This window comes from Eptatretus burgeri, chromosome 14 (assembly GCF_056783735.1).
Source record: "Eptatretus burgeri isolate ZD-2024b chromosome 14, Ebu_testis_v1, whole genome shotgun sequence".
Classification (NCBI taxonomy): domain Eukaryota; kingdom Metazoa; phylum Chordata; class Myxini; order Myxiniformes; family Myxinidae; genus Eptatretus; species Eptatretus burgeri.
In genome coordinates, this window is record NC_140974.1 from 39,434,379 (window position 1) to 39,454,122 (window position 19,744).

General features: G+C 43.5%; 2 protein-coding genes across 2 annotated transcripts in view; one reads left to right on the forward strand and one right to left on the reverse strand.

The window, feature by feature from the left end:
• LOC147012999 (interleukin-13 receptor subunit alpha-1-like) overlaps positions 1-11,059 on the reverse strand; it is a 96,430-nt gene extending 85,371 nt beyond the window's left edge. The window contains exons 1-2 of the mRNA XM_085854425.1: positions 10,921-11,059; positions 10,650-10,726 (exon numbers count right to left, since the gene is read on the reverse strand). Coding sequence (XP_085710551.1) covers positions 10,650-10,726; positions 10,921-11,033 — 190 coding nt within the window. The 5' untranslated portion in view covers positions 11,034-11,059. The remainder of the gene's footprint in view (positions 1-10,649; positions 10,727-10,920) is intronic.
• A 4,408-nt stretch (positions 11,060-15,467) lies between these two features.
• Positions 15,468-16,151, forward strand: LOC147013000 (olfactory receptor 51I1-like). Its single transcript, XM_085853466.1, has one exon. The coding sequence runs from the start codon at positions 15,468-15,470 to the stop codon at positions 16,149-16,151; it is 684 nt and encodes a 227-aa protein (XP_085709592.1).
• The last annotated feature ends 3,593 nt before the right edge of the window (positions 16,152-19,744 follow it).

Below are 19,744 nucleotides of genomic sequence, written 5' to 3' on the forward strand. Positions count from 1 at the left end.
TATTTCTTCAATAAGACTTATTTGATATTTCTCACCTTCTTTATGTTTTCCATTTAAATACCAAGGTTGATTACATCTCCACTCTTTGGTTTGGTTATTGCTTGGTTCTATCATTTATAAATCAGTAAAAAGACGGCGGTAGCCTGTTAAAATTCCCAACCCAATATCTTAACACTTATACTTATAACCATAAGGGAGACTATTGATTCCATTCTCTAAAATATATCTTTTACGATCAAAAGCTCCTTATGCTTTCTTATTTATCTCTTCTGTATATAATTGATGTTTATAACTTCTTATTGTATTCATTTTTCTGTACTCTTCCTTCTATAAGGTTAAACAGTTGTAATTAAGTTTAAAAGTTTATTGCTTCCTTGATTATATTTTTCTTTATTTCCTTTAGCTTCTTATCACACCTTTCAATGTTATTATTATAAATATACATAAAAGCATAAGACTTTGATCTCAATCCTATAAATTCACTCACGACCTTCCCACCCAATTCATCTTTAAACTTACCAATAACCTTTTTATTCTTTGATGAAAACAACACATCACCTGACTTATAATTACTTGTATCATATTGTTGCGAATTCGCGCCCGCCGGCGTGCGAACGGCCACGTAACTCGAATTGCGACACGTCACCCACCGGACGGACAATTCAGTCATGACCCTCCGGGAACCACCGCCCGGAGCCAGTCACGGGTGGGGGTTTAACCTCACCACGATCGTGCCAATTGCCCACCCGCGCAGGATAGGGTTGCTCGCCAAATTCGACCTACCTAAGTACCTGCGCGAGTGGTCGACCGGGCGATCGTACCACGCCACAGGCCGACTCCGGACACGAACCGCTAAAGCGGTTCGTTCCGTATTACAGGGATAACCGAGTGGAGTTATCATCGGCCTTGACGGTTCCGATTAATTGCCGGGCATTTTAAACCCACTATCAATCCCTTACGTGATGCAAGATGGAGATTCAATACAAGGAAAAGACGAAGCGAAATGGGAAAACAGTTCACACAATGCACTTTATTTACACACACACAGACAAGCACGTATATACAGCCATACAGTCATGCAACGAAAGCAAGAACGAAAGCAAGAACGACAACCGAATATGACTTACTCGGGCACACTTACACAGTTATACTTGTCGGACGGCGCCACACACACACATTTACACAAAATGCAAAGAAAAGAAAAGAAAAGTAGTAACTTCCCTGTGCGTGTCGAGTCTTCCTCCCGCGACCTCAGCTCCCAGCTCCTCCGGCGTGGTCGGTGAGCTCGTGCTTCGCGCCGGCACGTGTTGGCCACTCGACGCCACGGACGGGGTTTCCGGCGCTATCTCAGCGCGGATAAAGGGGGGGAACCGTTGATGTTCGGGGTCGGGAGAGGGGAATGGCAGACACTCCGTCCCGCCAGCGGGGTCTCAGGACCGCACCGACAGAAGACCTTGGCACCGACAGAAGACCAGACCAGACCACCAGGCGAGACGAGCCAAGACGAACGACGAGACCAGCTCCAGGACGAAGAGAAGAGACGAACGACGAGACCAGCTCCAGGAGGAAGAGAAGAGACGAACGGCGAGACCAGCTTTAGGACGAAGAGAAGAGACGAATGGCGAGACCAGCTCCAGGACGAAGAGAAGAGACGAACGGCGAGACCAGCTCCAGGACGAAGAGAAGAGACGAACGGCGAGACCAGCTCCAGGAGGAAGAGAAGAGACGAATGGCGAGACCAGCTCCAGGACGAAGAGAAGAGACGAACGGCGAGACCAGCTCCAGGACGAAGAGAAGAGACGAACGGCGAGACCAGCTCCAGGACGAAAAGAAGAGGGCGCACCCCGCCCGTGTCCGTCCTTTATGGAGCGGGGCTCCGCTCTTCACAGCGCAGAGCAACGCCCATCGCTCCGCCCCGTTTTTGGCTCCGCCTCTCCTCTAGCCCTTTCGAGAAGCTCCTCGAAAAGGGGCGTTTCCTCCTCACGGCCACCTCACACCCCGTATCCACCAATCGCCAGCGAGCTCTCGCAGCCTCTCCCGTCAGCCCCCGGCACCGCAAAAAAGGCGGGAAAACTCGCGCGCTGTTGTAGGCCTTTCACGGGGCCTTCGTTTGAAGTCTTCAGATGGTCAAAAATAACGATAGAACAGAAAAACGGCTAACTCAAAGAATCGCAGCCCGATAAATCACATATATTCCCTCTACACAACGGGTTTGGGCTAACTACACGTGAACTTACCGATATATCTCACCTGAGCACTCTTTATGGTGTAATGCGAATTTCCACAACCGTAACAATATATATTGTTGTGGATTCACGACGGAGTGGCGGGATTCTCACCTGACTCTTGGCACCTCCCTCACATTCACCTTCTCCGGGTGGGAAGCCGGCTGGCTCAGCACAGGCCTCGGGTCACGTGTCTTCAATCACAATACCAACATAATCCTGACCCTTACCAGTTGGGGAAATAGAACCCCGGTTACAGACTGGTTTTGTCAGATGCCGAGCGTTTTCTGCCAGTCTATAACCATTTTGGTTTTATATGCCAATCGAACAGATCATTCTCGACGCGACACAAATTAATCCATAGCGGCACCTTCATACAAACCAACCAGATTTATTGGGGAACATCGGGGAACACGACACAAGCAAAACATTCACAACAATGTTTTTATTAACAATCTTTAACCCGTTCTTAACTAGTAGAGAACTACAGATTACAGGTTTCGAGGGGGTCGCTACCGAGATATGCCTTATACAACGTGCAGACAAGACAGACAGACAGCATGCATGCAGACAAGACAGAGTACTTGGTGAGGTTCATGGATGAGAGGAAAGTGTCAAAAGCACGAATGTCGCTCGTAACAAGCGGATGTCCACGGATTCGCGCCCCCAGCTCGAACTCGAACACGCCGCGTGGCGAGATGGCGCTCGCCTTCCTTTTCCACACCGCACGCGGTCTCCGCGCGTTCTGACCTCACGTAAGGTCGACGGCACAAGACCGTCAGATCGACGATGGGCCTCAGCTGATTTCTCTCAAGGTCCAGCAAACAAATCCAGGCCTGGCCTGTTCACCAGACAAGGCCAAAATCGAGGTGCCGGGCTCCGGCAGGCTGGGTCCATGGGATTCCAAGATGTCCTCGAGCCGTGAGGTGAGTAGGGACCGTCAGAGGCTCCGGCGTTTCCTCTCTTGCCTTCCCACCTCGAAGCCCGACTTCTCAACTCCGTCCTCTCAGTTTCTTTCTCTGCAGAATCACCTTTTCCTTCCTTTTCTACGCTCGCCTCTCAAAGCCGACTGCCGTTTCTCTCACAGCAGAATCACCTCCTCATAAGAGTCGATCGCCGACTCGACGTGCAGGCAGCCTCTCTTACTGCCAAAAATGCAGACTCAGCGCGCTCAGGTTCAGTGTCTCTCCCGGCAGATTCAACACTGTCCCTCCTTCGTTCGCTCGCTTCGAAAACCCGAGCACGCCTCGAAAAACCGACTGTTTTCCCAAACTGAACCCTTTTTTACGAGGTCTTCGTTCGCTCCCTTCGAAGCCACTCGCTCCTCCCCCTTAACTTCCTCTTTTTGGGCACACCCTCTTAGCCAACTGGGCCTTGTCCGGGATGGGGAAGGAAGAAGAGTGAGCTGTCGATCCACCACCACCGCACAAACAATAAACAGCCTCTTACACCTCCCGACACACATGTAACGTCCATTTTACCAAACAACCTCGCTAAACATGCATTTAATGGGGGATCTGAGCTAATCCTATATTTAGTGGCCTAATAAGGGCCATTTCTGTAACAATATCAATATTATCAATCATATCCTCAGATACATCACTTGTATTAATTTATTATACAAAACTATCTATCCATATATAACAATGACACATTATCCTTATACTTTGATTTTAAATTATTATAGTAATAGTCATACATTAACGACTTTGACAAGTCAAGAATTGATGTTCCAACATAAATAGGTTTATCCATTTCAATACTCTCTTTTTTCAAATGAATAGCACAAAAGTTCTCTGAAAACACCTCTGCTCGTTCAAAACTTGGTCTATTAATTAACTTTGAAGCCTGTTTCCAAGATGTAGCAAGTCTTCTGTTTTGTCGATTCCTGACATTTTCCATAGTCTTTCCAAATACAGCATTATTTATTAATTTATAAAAGTGCTTCTCAAAATCTGTTTTGCTTCTGTTCTCCTTTTTGTATTAAAATCAATATACTTCTTTAACCAATGACTTTGTTTAAATTTCAAAATCCGATGAATTTTCCTCACTCTCAACCCAGCAGATAAATATTGTCTCAAGTTCCTTTGATGCAAAACATAACTTTCTTTATCATTTAATGTAGTAAGTAGTTTTTCTGGAGATTTACCTTTTATATTAAATGACTGTTGGTAATCACTCAACCATTCTTTTCTTGGACTTTCTTTATCAGGGGCATAAGGTAGGTCTTTATGCTTGTTATGAAGTTCTTCTGGATATTTTAAATCAACCTCAAAATAATATCCAACTTCAGCTTCATCCAATTCTTTTTGAGAGGAGACAACAATGTCTTGTAAAACTTTTTCATAATGTTTTTCTTTAACCCATTTAAGTTTTCCATCAGGTAAAGATTGAGACATAGCCCACCCATACAAATTGTGAGCATCATAATACATCAGGTAAGAGTTGTCCTCATTCTTATTATAATCAGGAAGATATTTGTTATTTGCTTTAGCATATCTCTTGGAACATACTTGAGATATTCCTCCTCTTTTAGCCTTCTCCATCATTAAAAGCATATTTATATCACTGATTAATTCCAAATTCTGTTTTGTCATTTTTAACAGAGCACTCCAAGCCAAACCCGGGGCTGTGTAATAGTGAGCGGGGTCTCATCAAGAATTTTTATTATGACAGACTGTTCTAAAAGTTTCAAACACATCAGCCAATAACAATACATCAGTTTTAAGATAAAAATCATGATATTCTTCAAGATTCTTCATATTAAACTTCTCCCAAACCTTTCTAGCTTTTGTACAATCTCAATCAGAAATATGAGTTTTATTCAACTTGCTACAGAAACTTTCCCCTGAAGGAAGTTGTGTTTCTTTAAACTTCTCAAATGAATCCATATAGACATTCGGATATATTCCCTTTTGTGATAAGAGATCAATCTCTTCTTGATTTGAGAAATGTGATATAAGATTCGGAAAGTTTTTAATATTTTATGCTAAGTTAGATAATGGACTTGCCATAAACTTGTATGTGTCAAGAAATCTGATATGGGTTATGGGGGATGTATGAATTGTTTTTGTGAATGAGATGTATTTTTGATCTGTGTTCGGAATGGCAGAAATATCTCCAGATGTCTTTGAAAGTTCATTTATAAATAGATGTGTGTCATAGTGAGCGTTGTTGTGAAGAAAGACAGGAATAAAGTTTGGGGGCTTGTAATTAAGATTACAATGGGAATGAGCTGGACCTCTATATTTTCCAGTCAGATGACAATGATCCCTAACTTTGACCTCTCCCTCAATTTTCTCCTCACAAATATGATAGATAAGATACTGTTCTTTCTAAATTCCTTTTTCTCTCCCTTTGTGAATGACATTGGTTTATAGGTTTTAACCATTATTTCTCTTTGTCTTATGCAGTCTTTTTCCAATCGTCTTACAAACTCCTCTGAGGCATCTTCTCCTCTATAAAGTTCTAACTTGTTGTATTAATCACCAACAGATGATTTGATATAATAACAGAAACCACAAGGAGTATGTTTTTGATATTTATTTGTGTATGATTTATTTGGATTTGGAGAAACAGTGTCTATCTTTTCAAGGATATTTTCAAAATCAGCACATATCACAAACAGATGTTTTATAGATTTGTTAAAATCTTTGAATGATATGTTTGAACCTGCTTTTGGTAAATTGATTACGGTTGATTTATGATTACTGCAATATTTCTAATGTTGATTTAATCGTTCTTTTGTGTAAAAGGAGTTGAGACATCTCTTACAAGGATACGTTTTACATTTTCTCTTGTATAGTTGTGATTTGGTTAATCTTGAGAATTTTTTGATGAAAGCATAATGTGATTTTTCCTTTGAAGTAAACTAGAGAAGGTCAATGTGTGTTTCATCATTTTTATAGTTGTTTGAAATTTTTAATATCTGAACTTTGTTTGTATCTGTTAATCCATATGCATTAACAGATAGATTATTCATTTTCTCAAATTTAGGAATATCTCTCAATGACATTGAACTCTTTAAATCTTTAACGTTTAATGTATTCTCGTATTTCTTATAATGTTCAACCCTTTCAGGTTTCCATTGTGGAGGATGTAAGTGAGCAAGAACAGACCATAGAAAACATTTATTTTCTTTGTTTTGAATATTAACAACCGCTTTCTTAAGTTTTATCTCTTTTGGTAAATCAATATGAGAAAAAGCTTGAAGAGGATCTGATTTTAAGATGTGTATATTGAAAAAGATTATTTTTGTAATAGCAAATCCACGACCTACTACATTGTTATCAACATCTTGTTCTTGTCTCTGGAGTTCATCGTAAACATCACATCTTACAAAATCTTGAAATGATGAGATAAAGTGAGGGTTTGTCCTCATATAGGGAGTAGTTTCATCACCTTGTCTTACCATATTCAATTTTACTCCCATATAAAACTTTAAAGTTTTCATTTCACTTAATGTGTTTTTAATCATAGTTTCAATACTGTACTTTGTTTAACCACATCAACAGCTTCCATGATTGAAGATGGTCCAGGTTCTTGAAAGCGAAATAAATCTTATTTGTATATTTCCTTTAAATGCCCCATTAGTGTTTTCACCCCCCACACAAACCCCACCCACAAAAGCCCCACCCACAAAATACCCACCCATGCAAACCCACCCACCCACACAAGCCACATCCACACAAACCCCATACACACAAGCTCCACACACACAAACACCACCCAAATAAGCCACATCCACATCCATCATATCCACATAATTAGTGATTAGTTAATTAGTTCCCCACACACAACATGTTTATTTAATTTTAAAAAATTGCTCCACCCACACAAACCACATCCACACAAACCCCATACACACAAGCCCCACCCACCCACACAAGCCCCACCCACCCACACAAGCTCCACACACCCACACAAGCCCCACCCACCTACACAAGCTCCACCCCCTACCTTTGGCCCCCACCCCCCTCATCCCAGCCACCACCCTTTCCCACACACACACAGGGAGGGGAGGGGAGAGGGGGGAGGGGAGAGGGAGGAGGGGGTGGTGGGTCGTTGGAGGAGCGAACCTACCCCCCCCCTTTCCCTTTACATCTCCTTTATTCTTTTCTTGTAATTCAAAATCAGATAATTATAAGGAAAGCATTTATAATTGAACATCTATATATTAATACTGAAGGACCAATTTTGTGCTCCTCCTAGCGGTCGCGTCACCTTTTTCTCGGTACTGTGACCTGGACTGAAAGAAACTTCGCACCTGTAAGAGTGCATCGCACATAGTGGCAATAATCAACTTTCAACTCTGAAGCAGAATAAACACTTTTCGTTTTACATTCGTTACATGGCGACGTGTGATGTCACCTCTGAGAGGCGTCAGGACGTCATGACATCATCGGTCATTCGCTGACGTCATTACGTCCGTCGTCGACAGACCGTTAACGCTGAGAGGTGTAATTCCACTCCTCGAAAATAGCGTCTGCAATGTAAAACCCTCTTCTGCACATGCCGACGACCTCAGAATGTGAATTTGACACAAAAAATGTAACAAGAAACATAGTATCTTCTATATATTAATACTGAAGGAACAATTTTGTGCTCCTCTTAGCGGTCGCGTCACCTTTTTCTCAGTACTGTGACCTGAGAAGTTTTGACACGGTGTACGTCAAAGTAGACACGTGCACAAATCAGGGGACTTCGAAACAAGGAGTAGTGTACACCAAAAATGTCGTGTACAAGGACGTTTTTAGGCCTCATTAGGTAAGGCCATGAAGTACATCGACTGGGATCCGGCTCTTACAAGAGACGCCACTGGTTGTCATATTGGGTTCATGGAACGGAATCCGTCTGTGACGGGGTTTCGGATAGTGAAATAATAACATTGAACAAAATCTTCTTTCGCAGCAGTCAGATGGTTTGTTTTGGTTTTGAAACTCAATCAACATATTGTTCCGGTTGTGGAAATTCACAGAACACCATTCAGGTATCCCAGAGATCAGTTTTGTCGATAACTCTATGTTCAGATAGATTTCCCCACCGAGGTATAATGGGTTTATTCGTGTAACCGGGCTGTGATCTTTGATGTAGTGTTTTTCTTTTGCTATATTTATTTTGGACTAACCGCCTCTCAACCACCACAACCACCACCAACCGCATCTCAACAACCACAGCCACCTTCTCCACAACTGCCTTCACAACAGCCACCTTCTCCACAACCGCCTTCACAACAACCACCTTAACCACAACCGCCGAACCACACCACCATCACGACCACCACAAAACGCCTGCCACACCACCATTACGACAACCACAACCGCCTCAACAACCACGCCATCCCCACCACAACATCGCCTCACCTTCATGTCCACAAACGCCGCCCTCTTTTCGCTACCCACGGCGAATCCCACGGACGGGCGCCATCTCCGCCGACAGACGCGGGAGTTTATGATTTCTACCACGTCCACTCTCTCCGAGCTTCGCGTCGAAATCGGATCAAAAGATCAAAAGGGGGGAGCCAACGAGGGGTGAAGGGTGAGAGGTGAAAGATCAGACCTCACTCACGGACCCCATATAAAGGCGTGCTGAACGCCAAGCAAGCAGTCTGTCGGGGAGCTGCAGAGAGCGAAAGCCTGGAGCTTGGAGCCGGGTTTCGAGACCAGTGGAGGGCAGTCGGGGAAGCCTGGAGCACAGCCTGCCGTGCCGTGCCGAACAGTGGGTTGCTGGAGCGCAGCCGGAGAGGAGTCGCCAACCAACGGCAAACAGTCCGAGGTGATCGGGCCGAATGACAGTCCGAACGACGCTGAGGAACGGGCGGGCTCTTAAGAGAGCATCAACTCTGAAAGAGCAAAGGCTCGTTCATTCCTCTGAGGCGTTGTCGACTCTGCCCGATCGACCGGGCCGCACGATGAGGCCTGGGCCGAGCCGCGGTCACGCCAGCTGCCGTGTGGACGGGACGTCGAGGAGTGCCCAGCGAGTCACCACGAAGGTGGCAGGTAACCAGCACGGCCTCTCGGAGCTCCTGCGGTCTTCACAGCTCCGTGAACTATTAACGGCCCACGATGCCCAGTTCTTGCCATTTCCTTTCCTGGGGTTTTTGTTTGTATGAATGTCGTGGCACCATGTCTTTAAGTAGAATTGCAATAAGTGTACATAATAAATAGACCAACGGTTGTAGTTCTTTCTCTTGCTCGTGTCCTGTCCCTTACCCCCATTGCATTAATTGCTTTGATTGCATACGTACCTGATCGCATACATGACTGCATGACTGCATATGTGTCGTGTGTGTAATAAATGTCCTTGTGTGAATGTTAACCCGTTCGTTGCGTCCTTTCCCTCAATTGAACTGCCATAATTAAGTTTGGAATATAGCTGGTTATTAATTAGGCCGAGGCCACATTTGCCACGGCGGCCATGGGGTCTCCAAAATCTACAGCCATTAGCAATTATAGGGTGGCCGCAGTATTTCCACGGTCACACAATGTAGCAGTCACATATGTTTTTATTTTTCGGGGAGCCGCACGGCGTATTTATAAATTGTGGAGACCGAAAACGTGAGGGTGTCGTAGGTCTTTGATTTGATGTTGCACAGTGACCTTAGGGCGTTCCTGCGGCGGCCATAGAATTTTCAAGGCAGACGCAAGGTGCCCGCAAGGTGACAGCAGGGGGGCCCTAAGGCGAACGTGCAGCCAGACGGACGGTAACGAGTGGGTTCTTTTTCTTTTCTTTTATTGTAACCAGTTATTTTGTTTCGGCTTGTCGAATTGCTACGGCGAATGTAGAAATGAAAAAAGTTATAACTCAGCGTTATAATTCCACGGCGACCTTACGGCCTGTAAAATATAGCCAAACGGCGAAGGGCCACCCTGGGGGCACCCTGAGGCCACCTCAGAAACTCTGCGGCCGCCGCACGTTTCTGTCAATTCAGAGGGTGTACGGCCACCGTATCCTCGCCATAGAGCAAATGTGACTTAGGCCTAACCGATAAGAGAATTGGATCCGGCGGGGCTTGGCGATATACACCTCTCGGCAAATCGCAAACGGAGCGAGCTGCTTAGCGGCTCGTTTTCAAGCAGGTCCCATCGAGGTGTAAATCCCCGGCATTTCTGTCTGTGTGCATAATTAGGTAAATCGACAATTCAGCGATCCGACCCTGTCGCGTGCGGACAGAATGGCTGCCTGATTTTCGGTGTGATTAAAGATACACCCGTAGCTGGATTTCGGCGTTGATCCGAAAGCTGCGACTAGATTTGCCCGTTCGGTGGGCGAGAGCGGCCGCCATTGGCTAAAAGCGGTCGCCCACACACCAACGGGGCAGGAAACCACAACAATATTCTGTTCAAAACAAAGAGTGAAGAACAATTAGGGTATATAAAGATGATTATATTATGATATTAATAAAATAATAAATATAACATTTACCTCCAGAAGATAGTGTCATGTCAGATTCCTCCAGAAGATTAAGTTGTGTTTTTGATTCATCCAGACAGGTGTTTAAACTGAAAAAAATAAATAAAATAATGAGTCAAAGGCAGAGACAGAGATAGAGACACACACACACACAAACACACAGATATACACACACAATCACATACACACAAACACAAACACACACACACACACACAAACACAAATACATACATATATACACACACACACACACACACACGGAGACAGAGCGATAATTTCTCACCTTGGACTTGGGTCACTCAAGATCAAAGGACGTGAGAGAATTTCTTGCCATCCAAGAAAAATATCATCAATTTCTTTTCGAAACGAATAAATGTCTTCAAGGAAGTCATTCATCTTTATCCACTCGTCGTGTAATTCTGATAATTCATTTTCAACATCAGTGATCAAGATGTTATTATTGGGGACAACCTGTTAGAAAAAGACACACAATAATTATTGGTTGTATAGTGATTTAATTATGTTTTAAACAACTAATAATGAATTGGGTTAAGGATCTCACCTGTCATCTTGTGAAAACGATTCATCTGCAAGGTTGTAGTAATCATCTGAATGCTCCATATTCGAAATAAAACACACTCGGCACACAAGTTGGTTTAAATAAGTAACTTGATGATGTAATGGGAGATTACAGAACAATGGTTTTTTCAGGGTGTGCCCCTCATAGAAAATGATTTCGGAATTTTTTTGGCTTGGTTCCTGCGAGGAAGCTTGGCCGACTCCAAACTGGCTCATTTTAACATGAAAATGAAACATCTTGCTTTGAATGATTTTGATAAAACCTACGTTTAAAAGCTGTTTTTAGCTCAACTTTGTTCTGTTAGTGTTCTGATGATTTAAGATGATTTAAGAACATGAGAGACATGGGCACAGAATACTTCCTCGTTTTCACAGCACGACTGTGCTCTTAAAAGCACTTCCCCATTTACAAAACCGAAGGAGGGATAAAGTGAATATACTCGATGGAAATGAATGTTATAAGAAAATGAAGTTATTCCCTGAAGTAGAACATGGACAAATATTCGTTGGTTTGCTCTTTGAGTGGAATGAAAATATGAGAGGGAAGAAGTGCTTTGATCAGTAAGTCTCAATTTTACATTTGCTTTGTATGGGAGGGGGAGAAAATCAGTCTCAATTTACATTTGCTTGTATGGGAGGGAAGGGGATAGGTGGGGAGAAAATCAGTCTCCTATTTTGGGCTTTTGGGGCTTGAGTCAGAAAGGTTTTCCCATTTTCCCCATTAATTTGAATGGAAATCCCAGAAACCCCATTTATCCTCTACTCACGGTGGCCCGCACTCTGACGACGCAGTTTAATCGTCAAGTCCTAAAAGATCGCCTGGACTCAGCTCAGTGAAGGAACAAAAAGGGATTTCTTTATTTTCTTTATTTTACGTGTCCCCTTGTCTGTGTGTGTGTCTGAGTGCGGAGGTGCCTCAAATAGGAATCTAGGCTGTAGATTACCTCATATTTTTATTTCATTATTATAATTTGAATTTTTGGCATTGTACATATTTGGTTACTGTCATTAATTTGTCCATTTAATTTAACTTCATTTGCTTATGTCCGTGTATCTGTTGTGGGTTGGACAGTAAAACCCCTGTGCTGTGCGACCGCCCTGGTGAAGAGCCTGGCATTTCTTTCCCGTGCGCGCATTGATCTACGGGAGTCTCCGTTGTCACCTCCAAGGGAGAACTGTTCAGGTAGGGGCTAACCCCCTGGACTCGACAATATTTTCAATTCATTACATATTATCACTTGAGCAAAAAGATGGTGAAATAAAACTGCTGACTCACCAATTGCAGTTAGCCATCATACCAAGTCAGAATTTTTTCCACTTCATCACAAATGGCGGAGGTCACACCAGGTCAGAGAGAAGCTACAATACCACTGCTCTGTACGTCTTGGTTGATGCCGTATGTGATGAACCGTTATTATAACTTGGAAGTTTCATTTACGTGAGTCCAATTTGCTGAGTGAACACAAAGTTGCTCAGTCGGTGTAATATGGAAAACACTAACAAAGCATTGTACCAGATTTAGATCCCTCTGCTGACTTCAGCAGTATCTTGTAAGATTTGTCAAAAGAAGAAAAAGGTATTGTCACGTCGTTATCACAGTCTCATGGGTAGCACGAAAGAATTAATTATTTCCCTTTGGATCAGAGGTGTTTTCTATAAAAGAAGCAAGTGGTTTGTTCAACCGATTGCTTGATATTTTGCAGTTAATTTACGTTATTGATCGATGTAAGTATACAATGATGTTCGTGCTCTCCGTGGGTTAGGAGATATTTAATATTTTTTATTCAATGGTAAAGGTTCATGAAAGACCTGGACAACAGAATATCTGGTAGGTGAATACACTGGTGGATAAGGACTTGGTGAAAAAGGCAAAATATCTGTGTGTGTGTGTGTGTGTGTGTGTGTGTGTGTGTGTGTGTGTGTGTGTGTGTGTGTGTGTGTGTGTGTGTGTGTGTGTGTGTGTGTGTGTGTGTGTGTGTGTGTGTGTGTGTGTGTGTGTGTGTGTGTGTGTGTGTGTGTGTGTGTGTGATTATTTTAGACAGATGCAATAGTCCAAGATGAGCCAATGTTTTCTTTTTAAATACATTTGTAGAGATAGTAATTAAATATATTATATATGTACATTGTTGATCCTGGTGTTGGCTTAGTGGTTAGGGTGGTGGTTTGGGATCCTCGGGTCCTGAGTTCGAGCCCTGTTCGCCACTGAATTAACACCGGGGGGGGGGGGGTTTGACTCAGCCTGTCATCCCTCTGAGGTCGGCAAAATGAATACCAGTGTACTGGTCCCGGTGTATGCCCCGGTTAGAATAGGTGTACCATATCTTTCCCTGTGTGTCGTAAGAGGTGACCAGGGTTGGCGTCAGGAAGGGCATCCAGCCATAAAAAATATTGCCTTAAGAAGGGAACCATGATCGCATGGAACCCACAAAAAGCTAACCCCTGCACAACAGGGAAAAATGGCTGTAAAAAGCCTGTGCATGTATGTATATATATATATATATATATATATATATATATATATATATATATATATATATATATATATATATATATATATATATATATATATATATATATATATATATACGTTGTTATACTCTTTTTGGTTGTGTCTTCAACTTTGGTATCTTGTTCGTGGAATGTTTTGAACCGAATCGTTCACATAAATTAATGCATTTCAATGTAAATACTCAAACTCTTTCAACAAAACTTCAGAAACATTTAGTAAGATTTGATGAAGAATCCTGTTTAATGTTCTAAATCGCACCAGTAACGGGCACTCTTCATATCTATCATCACCTCTGCCAACGAAGGTGGACAGAGGTTACGTTTCACCCCCGTGTGTTTGTCTGTGAGCAGGATATCTCAAAAAGTTAAGGACGGATTCGGTCGAAACTTGGTGGACAAGTTGGGTGTGTGACAAGGTGTGAAGATTCGAATCTGGCCGGTTCTGGTTGTGAATTTTTTTTATTAATTCTTCAAGTGATTCTTCACGAAACTTGGTGGATGAGTTGGGTAGATGGCAAGAACAAGCCGATTCGATTTTGGTTCAAGTCCCGATCTCGATCGTGACATCATCGAGATGATTTGATGTTGGGATACATCATGGGATACAATGGGATAAATCATGTAAACTGTTCAGCCTGGCGGAGGTCTGTGCTCTGCCCAGTGTCGATCCACCGATTCATTCCCGCGCACATTTTTTCGAGCCCTCATTGATGGACAAAGGAACGTTTCGTGTTTTCTTCCCCAAATCTGTCCAACTTCCCCTTGCGTTCTTCACACTCCCACACGATGTGCTCAATTTGAAATGTCTTATATTTAGTTCAGAGTGTACCAGTAGTACAACATTATATACATACATACATACACAGTGGTGGCACTGCCATTTCTTGGCTTTGTAAGGGTTCTACTGGGTGGTTTGCCTTTGCGTTCCCAGCAGGAGTTGGGGCAGCAATTTGGAATTTGTTTCAGGGTGCCGGACACAGCTGGGCTACTCTTCCGGAAGGACTCCATGTGGTCTTCAACGTCCACCAACTAATTCCGCAGGCCGGACCGCCGTTTTACGTACATCCGAGGGACGGCACATATTGATGAATTCAGACTCTCAGGTGGTTTCGGCGAATGTTTGAACACTTCTTGCAATGGTCATCGGTGGACGATAAACATCACACCGATTTGCACGGTGTCCTTCGCGAAGAGTCTGCAAGATATCGCCGGCAGAACCTGAACAAATGAAATAAACCCACCGGCCCTAACTGACCGCTGGGAAAGCATCGACAAACCACCCGCGGTATTTTCACCTTGCCAAAAGTGATTCCTCGGTCAAAAGTATGGGTACATTGATGATGATGATTATCTGAGATGTATCGCTGACGTCACAATGCACACCTGTGTTTGTATTTTGATGTTAATTCTCATTGCCATGCTTTTCACAGCAAAATGATGAACCAAAGCAAAGTGAACTTCATCCCTCTCACCGTGACCTTCGATTCGTCCGTATTTTCTGGAATGGATAACAGTCGCAGAGACGTAGTCGTGATGTCCACGGTGTTCATGTGCCTGGCTTCGGTGACCAACTTTGCGGTGATCAGGGCGTGCGGTCTCCGCGGACTCCACAAGCCCATGCTGCTGTACATCGCCACGAGTTGCGTGGCCGACATGTGCTGGGGCATTCTCGGAATAGTTGCCCATCTAATCAGCGTGTTGGTGCCACGCCGACAGGTATCCTTTACCACCTGTTTGTTCGAAATGTTCTGGATGTATTTCACGCTCTTGCAGCACTTCCTCAACAACATCCTGATGTACGTGGACCGTCACTGGGCCGTTTTCTACCCGTACAGGTACGTATCCCTGGTGGTACAAGGAAACGGCGCCGTAAAGCTCGTCGCCTTTGTCTGGCTCCTTGGGATAACACTAGGAGCCAGTTTCCCGGCGGTGGCCACCATGCTGTTGTTTTGCGACGACTCCATCATCATATACGACGTCACGTGCCACGTTCCTGTGGTCGCCAAAAGCGCTTGCGGGAACGTCCGTTTGCCGAACACCTATTCCACCTGCGTGGTCTACTCGGTGGTTGGATTGACCGCATTAACCACAGCCTTCTCCACTTGCTGCATTGTCCGAAAATGCCGGCGGGATTTCTCCGGCAAAGACACCAGGAAGGCGCTGCACACCTGTTTCACGCAGCTCACCGCGTGCTCGGTACATTTCACCTGCATGATCTTCGTCGCTGCTTTTAAACGTTTTATCATGAACCCTGCAACCGGCTCCGTTTTGGATCTCGTCGTTATCGTCACTCCGGCAGCTGTTAACCCGTTCATCTTCGGACTGCGGACGCAGGAAATCCGGGTGCTGTTCACCTGCTGGTTTAAGAGCATTTGCAGTGAAGTATCGAAATATTTTACAAAAATTCCAATTACTCGGCAACTATAATAAAGAATCAATGGGTCCAATGCTTTTAATATAAATAAATAATACAGTATAATTTGATAATTAAGCTAATAGGAAGCATATCCTGAGCTGATAGGATGGCCTCGACTCTGGAGGTACACACCGTCGTCTCTGAGCTAACTAGCCTGGGTTTGAATCGACCCAGGTATAAACTGCCATCGCCGTGTTTCATCAATGTGTGTGCCATCTGAATTGGCGAAGACTAAGCAAGCCATCGCTGGCACCCTGGCCAAATTCCTGCCCAACCTAACTACCGCTGAGAGAGGGATGGCAAACCACCCAACATGACCCTTGGCCAAAAAACTGCTTTCACCGAACCAACACTGGCTACGTGTGCTACATCATATCAGAAGGATATCCTGAACAAAGTCAATATTTTGTAATTAATTGTGTGAGTGTGTGTGTGTATGTGTACACGTTCCCTTACAAGGAAGGATCTTCAGGACAGAGGAGGCCATTAAGCTGATCAAAGTCATCGTGATGATCAGGAACGTTGGAAGGATGAGGGTGGCAGAAGTTATATGATGACAAACCCTCCTCTCCCTCCAACCCCCAACATAATATCTTCCCTTTATTGATTTGGGATAGATAAAAAAAATATCTGGAGATAAACGGAAGTTGCTAATTGAAGAAAATAAATGGAAGCCTCAAATCGGACTAAAAAGCGGAATGGGAATTGCATGTCATGATCATGACGCTCGTGATTAAAGCAGAAGTGCACCACCAGTCGCCGTTGTGCAACAAAAGGTCCCAAAATGTGAAAGCTCCCATGTGCGGTCAGGGTTTTTCTTTTATTTCTTTTACATCGAACAGATCAGCAACAACAGAAGAAGAGGAACAGTAATTAATCACGATACCGAGAATTGTCAATCGTAATAATCAGTGGTAGTGGACTACACAGCACTATCGCAAGCACTATAGCCCCCCTTGGTAGAACGGGAGGCAATTGGCATCCTTGGTTATGATTGATAACGTATGGTTGTTTCTCAATGTTCTATCCTTTTTAAATACCGGACGTCAAACAAAGAAGCAGTCCATACCATTTTAAAGTCTTTCGTATGACGAGGCCAGGGTTCGAACCTCCGACCTCCCAGAATCAGAGCAGATACTCAAACCATGAAACCACCGAGTCCGGGATGTTCATGTGAACATACTATCTCAAAATTCAGTGGGCCAATTTTAATGAGACTTGATAGGTGGGTTTAACCTTAGCTGAAGATGTAACTATTGAATTTTGGTCCTTGTGAGTCTCAGGTAAATGTTACAGCTTAAGGTCAAAATTTTGTGCATTTTGCAATGTAAACGGCATCACCATTAAACCGGGTGGGCCCTTTTGTAAGGGAACTTTTCAGCCCACCAGGCAAGAAACTATTAAATTCTAGTGGATGTCTTCCAAAGGACAAGGTCACAGTGGCCGGTCAAAGTTTGCTGAAATGTAGCTTCAAAAGGTCCTAATTGAAAAACCGTTTAATAAATTGGACGAATTTGGTGGCCGTGTTGACCTTGAGGCAGATGAGTGGAAAATATTTGTGATTTTTGTGGTTAAAATGCAGCATCTCGGTCTCAGATATAAATGTACCCTAAATTGATGATTGTAAAATTCCCATACTGAAGAGCTGTCTGTACTGGTAATGATCAATATGATAAGCAGCGGTGATTGGTTATGGAAATTCCCGGATTTGAACCACGGTTTGACTCAAATTAATTCATTAATGCGTTGTTTTGTGATTGCGGAACTGTCACACCAGTCGCAGTATGTTTCCATGTCTGTTTGGGCTGGCAGGATAGCTGAGAGATGTGCACACTCTTCATTGAGCTGTTAAGCCTGGGTTTGAATCCTGATCAAGCTACAAACTCTCAACTTGGTGTTTTGCAGGCAGAGCGAGGTATCGACCGACGTGTGTCCGTCAGACGGGCGTTAAGCTGGTTTCCCCAGCATTAGTTGGTGGATGTAAAAGATCCCACGGTGTCCTTCTCGAACAGTCGGGGAGTTATCGCCTGCACCCTGAATAAATTATACAAATTGGATGATGGGTCACAAGTGGTCCGGTATTTTGGAAGTTCCTTCACACCAGGTTACACCGCGAGCCATCTCATTGTGTGGTTACTGTCTGGGCAGCAGCTCCTGCACTCTAAACAACTTGACCAGATGGTTCGTATGTTTCATGTGAATGAGCATCTTTGGATATGAAGGTCAACCAATTCCAAATGTCAATTTTGCTTTTGTATGGACCCGCACTGCATGGAAGATCTATGCTCCAATGAGCACCTTTCAAATGATATAATGTGCATCACTTGCTATTTACTTTCGTTTACTCCATTTACATGAACCAAATAAAAACGTTCAAATTCACATCGGTAAACAAGCTGGTTAATAAAAACGTATTTGTCAAACAGTGGAGTGCACAGTGTGAGTGTGAGTTAACAAGGGAGGGGCTTTCAGCATTCAAATGAAGGATTTAACAAAAGTCACTTTCTCTGAATCTCATGTACCATGCTGTCTTGGTAAGGGCTATGCTGTGTGGTTTACTTCGAGCATGCTCATCTGCTTTCCCAAGTAGCTCTCAGCTTGGTACGCATCTTATTCCTCTGTAAACACTCTCTCAGAATGTCCCCGCTCCAGACGAGACACTTGCCAGCCGCTCTTTTTTTGTTTTGGACACTTCTGAACCTCCTTTTCTTCCTCTTCACTCACGTGTTCCCCTTCGATCTATTTTTTTATCGCATGTTATAAACCTACAATATAACTTGTAAATTATAATGCTATCATTTGTAAACTTATTTTGTGCACCTGAATTTTTGAAATCACAGTACAGTATATCGATTTATCACAATTATCACGGAACAATCTCATCCACACCAGCTGAGATAACGTTCCATCAAAAGCCTCTGATATGCGAGTACACTTTGGAGCATCTTTGAAGTACACATTTAGTTTTTTTTTTACCGTGCATGAGTACCTGAGTACCGGTTATGTGAACCCCTGGCTATCGTATATCATTTTTAGCCCTCTCTCTCAATGGTGAAAAATCACTGGATTAAAAAAATTCTCGTACCCAGATCCGGATTCGTATCTTTCTTTCCGGATTCATATCCACGCCAAAAATCGAATCGATTCGTCCTTGTCACACATCCAACCTGTCCACCAATTTTCGTGTTTGAATCCGTCCACGTTTTGAGATATCAACTCACAGACAGACAGACAGACGGGGCTGCAGGTGTAAACATACCGCCCGTTGTGCGGTTGATGCCGGTACTGGTTCCGGTACAAACATAAAACATTAATTGGAGGAGGTAATTACACCAAGGTGTTCATGGATGTGTTATTAAACGAGATACAGCAAATAAATCCTCATTTCGTAATGCAACCTTGAACTTCAAAAACGCTCACAATCCCAATGAAGGTAAACCAAACAACATGAACCACCTTGGTGTTTGAACTGATCATTTGGAAGGGAATGAAAAGGAAATACTGCACAGTAATGTCTATAATATATTTTTATTGATCTTCACGACCTTGGGCGTTTTTGCTAGTCTGAACAAAAACAAGAGGTTTCCCAGCCTGGAAGCCTTGG

Coding starts and splice junctions, on each gene's coding strand:
- LOC147013000 (XM_085853466.1), top strand. CDS start 15,468: ATGTTCTGGATGTATTTCACGCTCTTGCAGCACTTCCTCAACAACATC.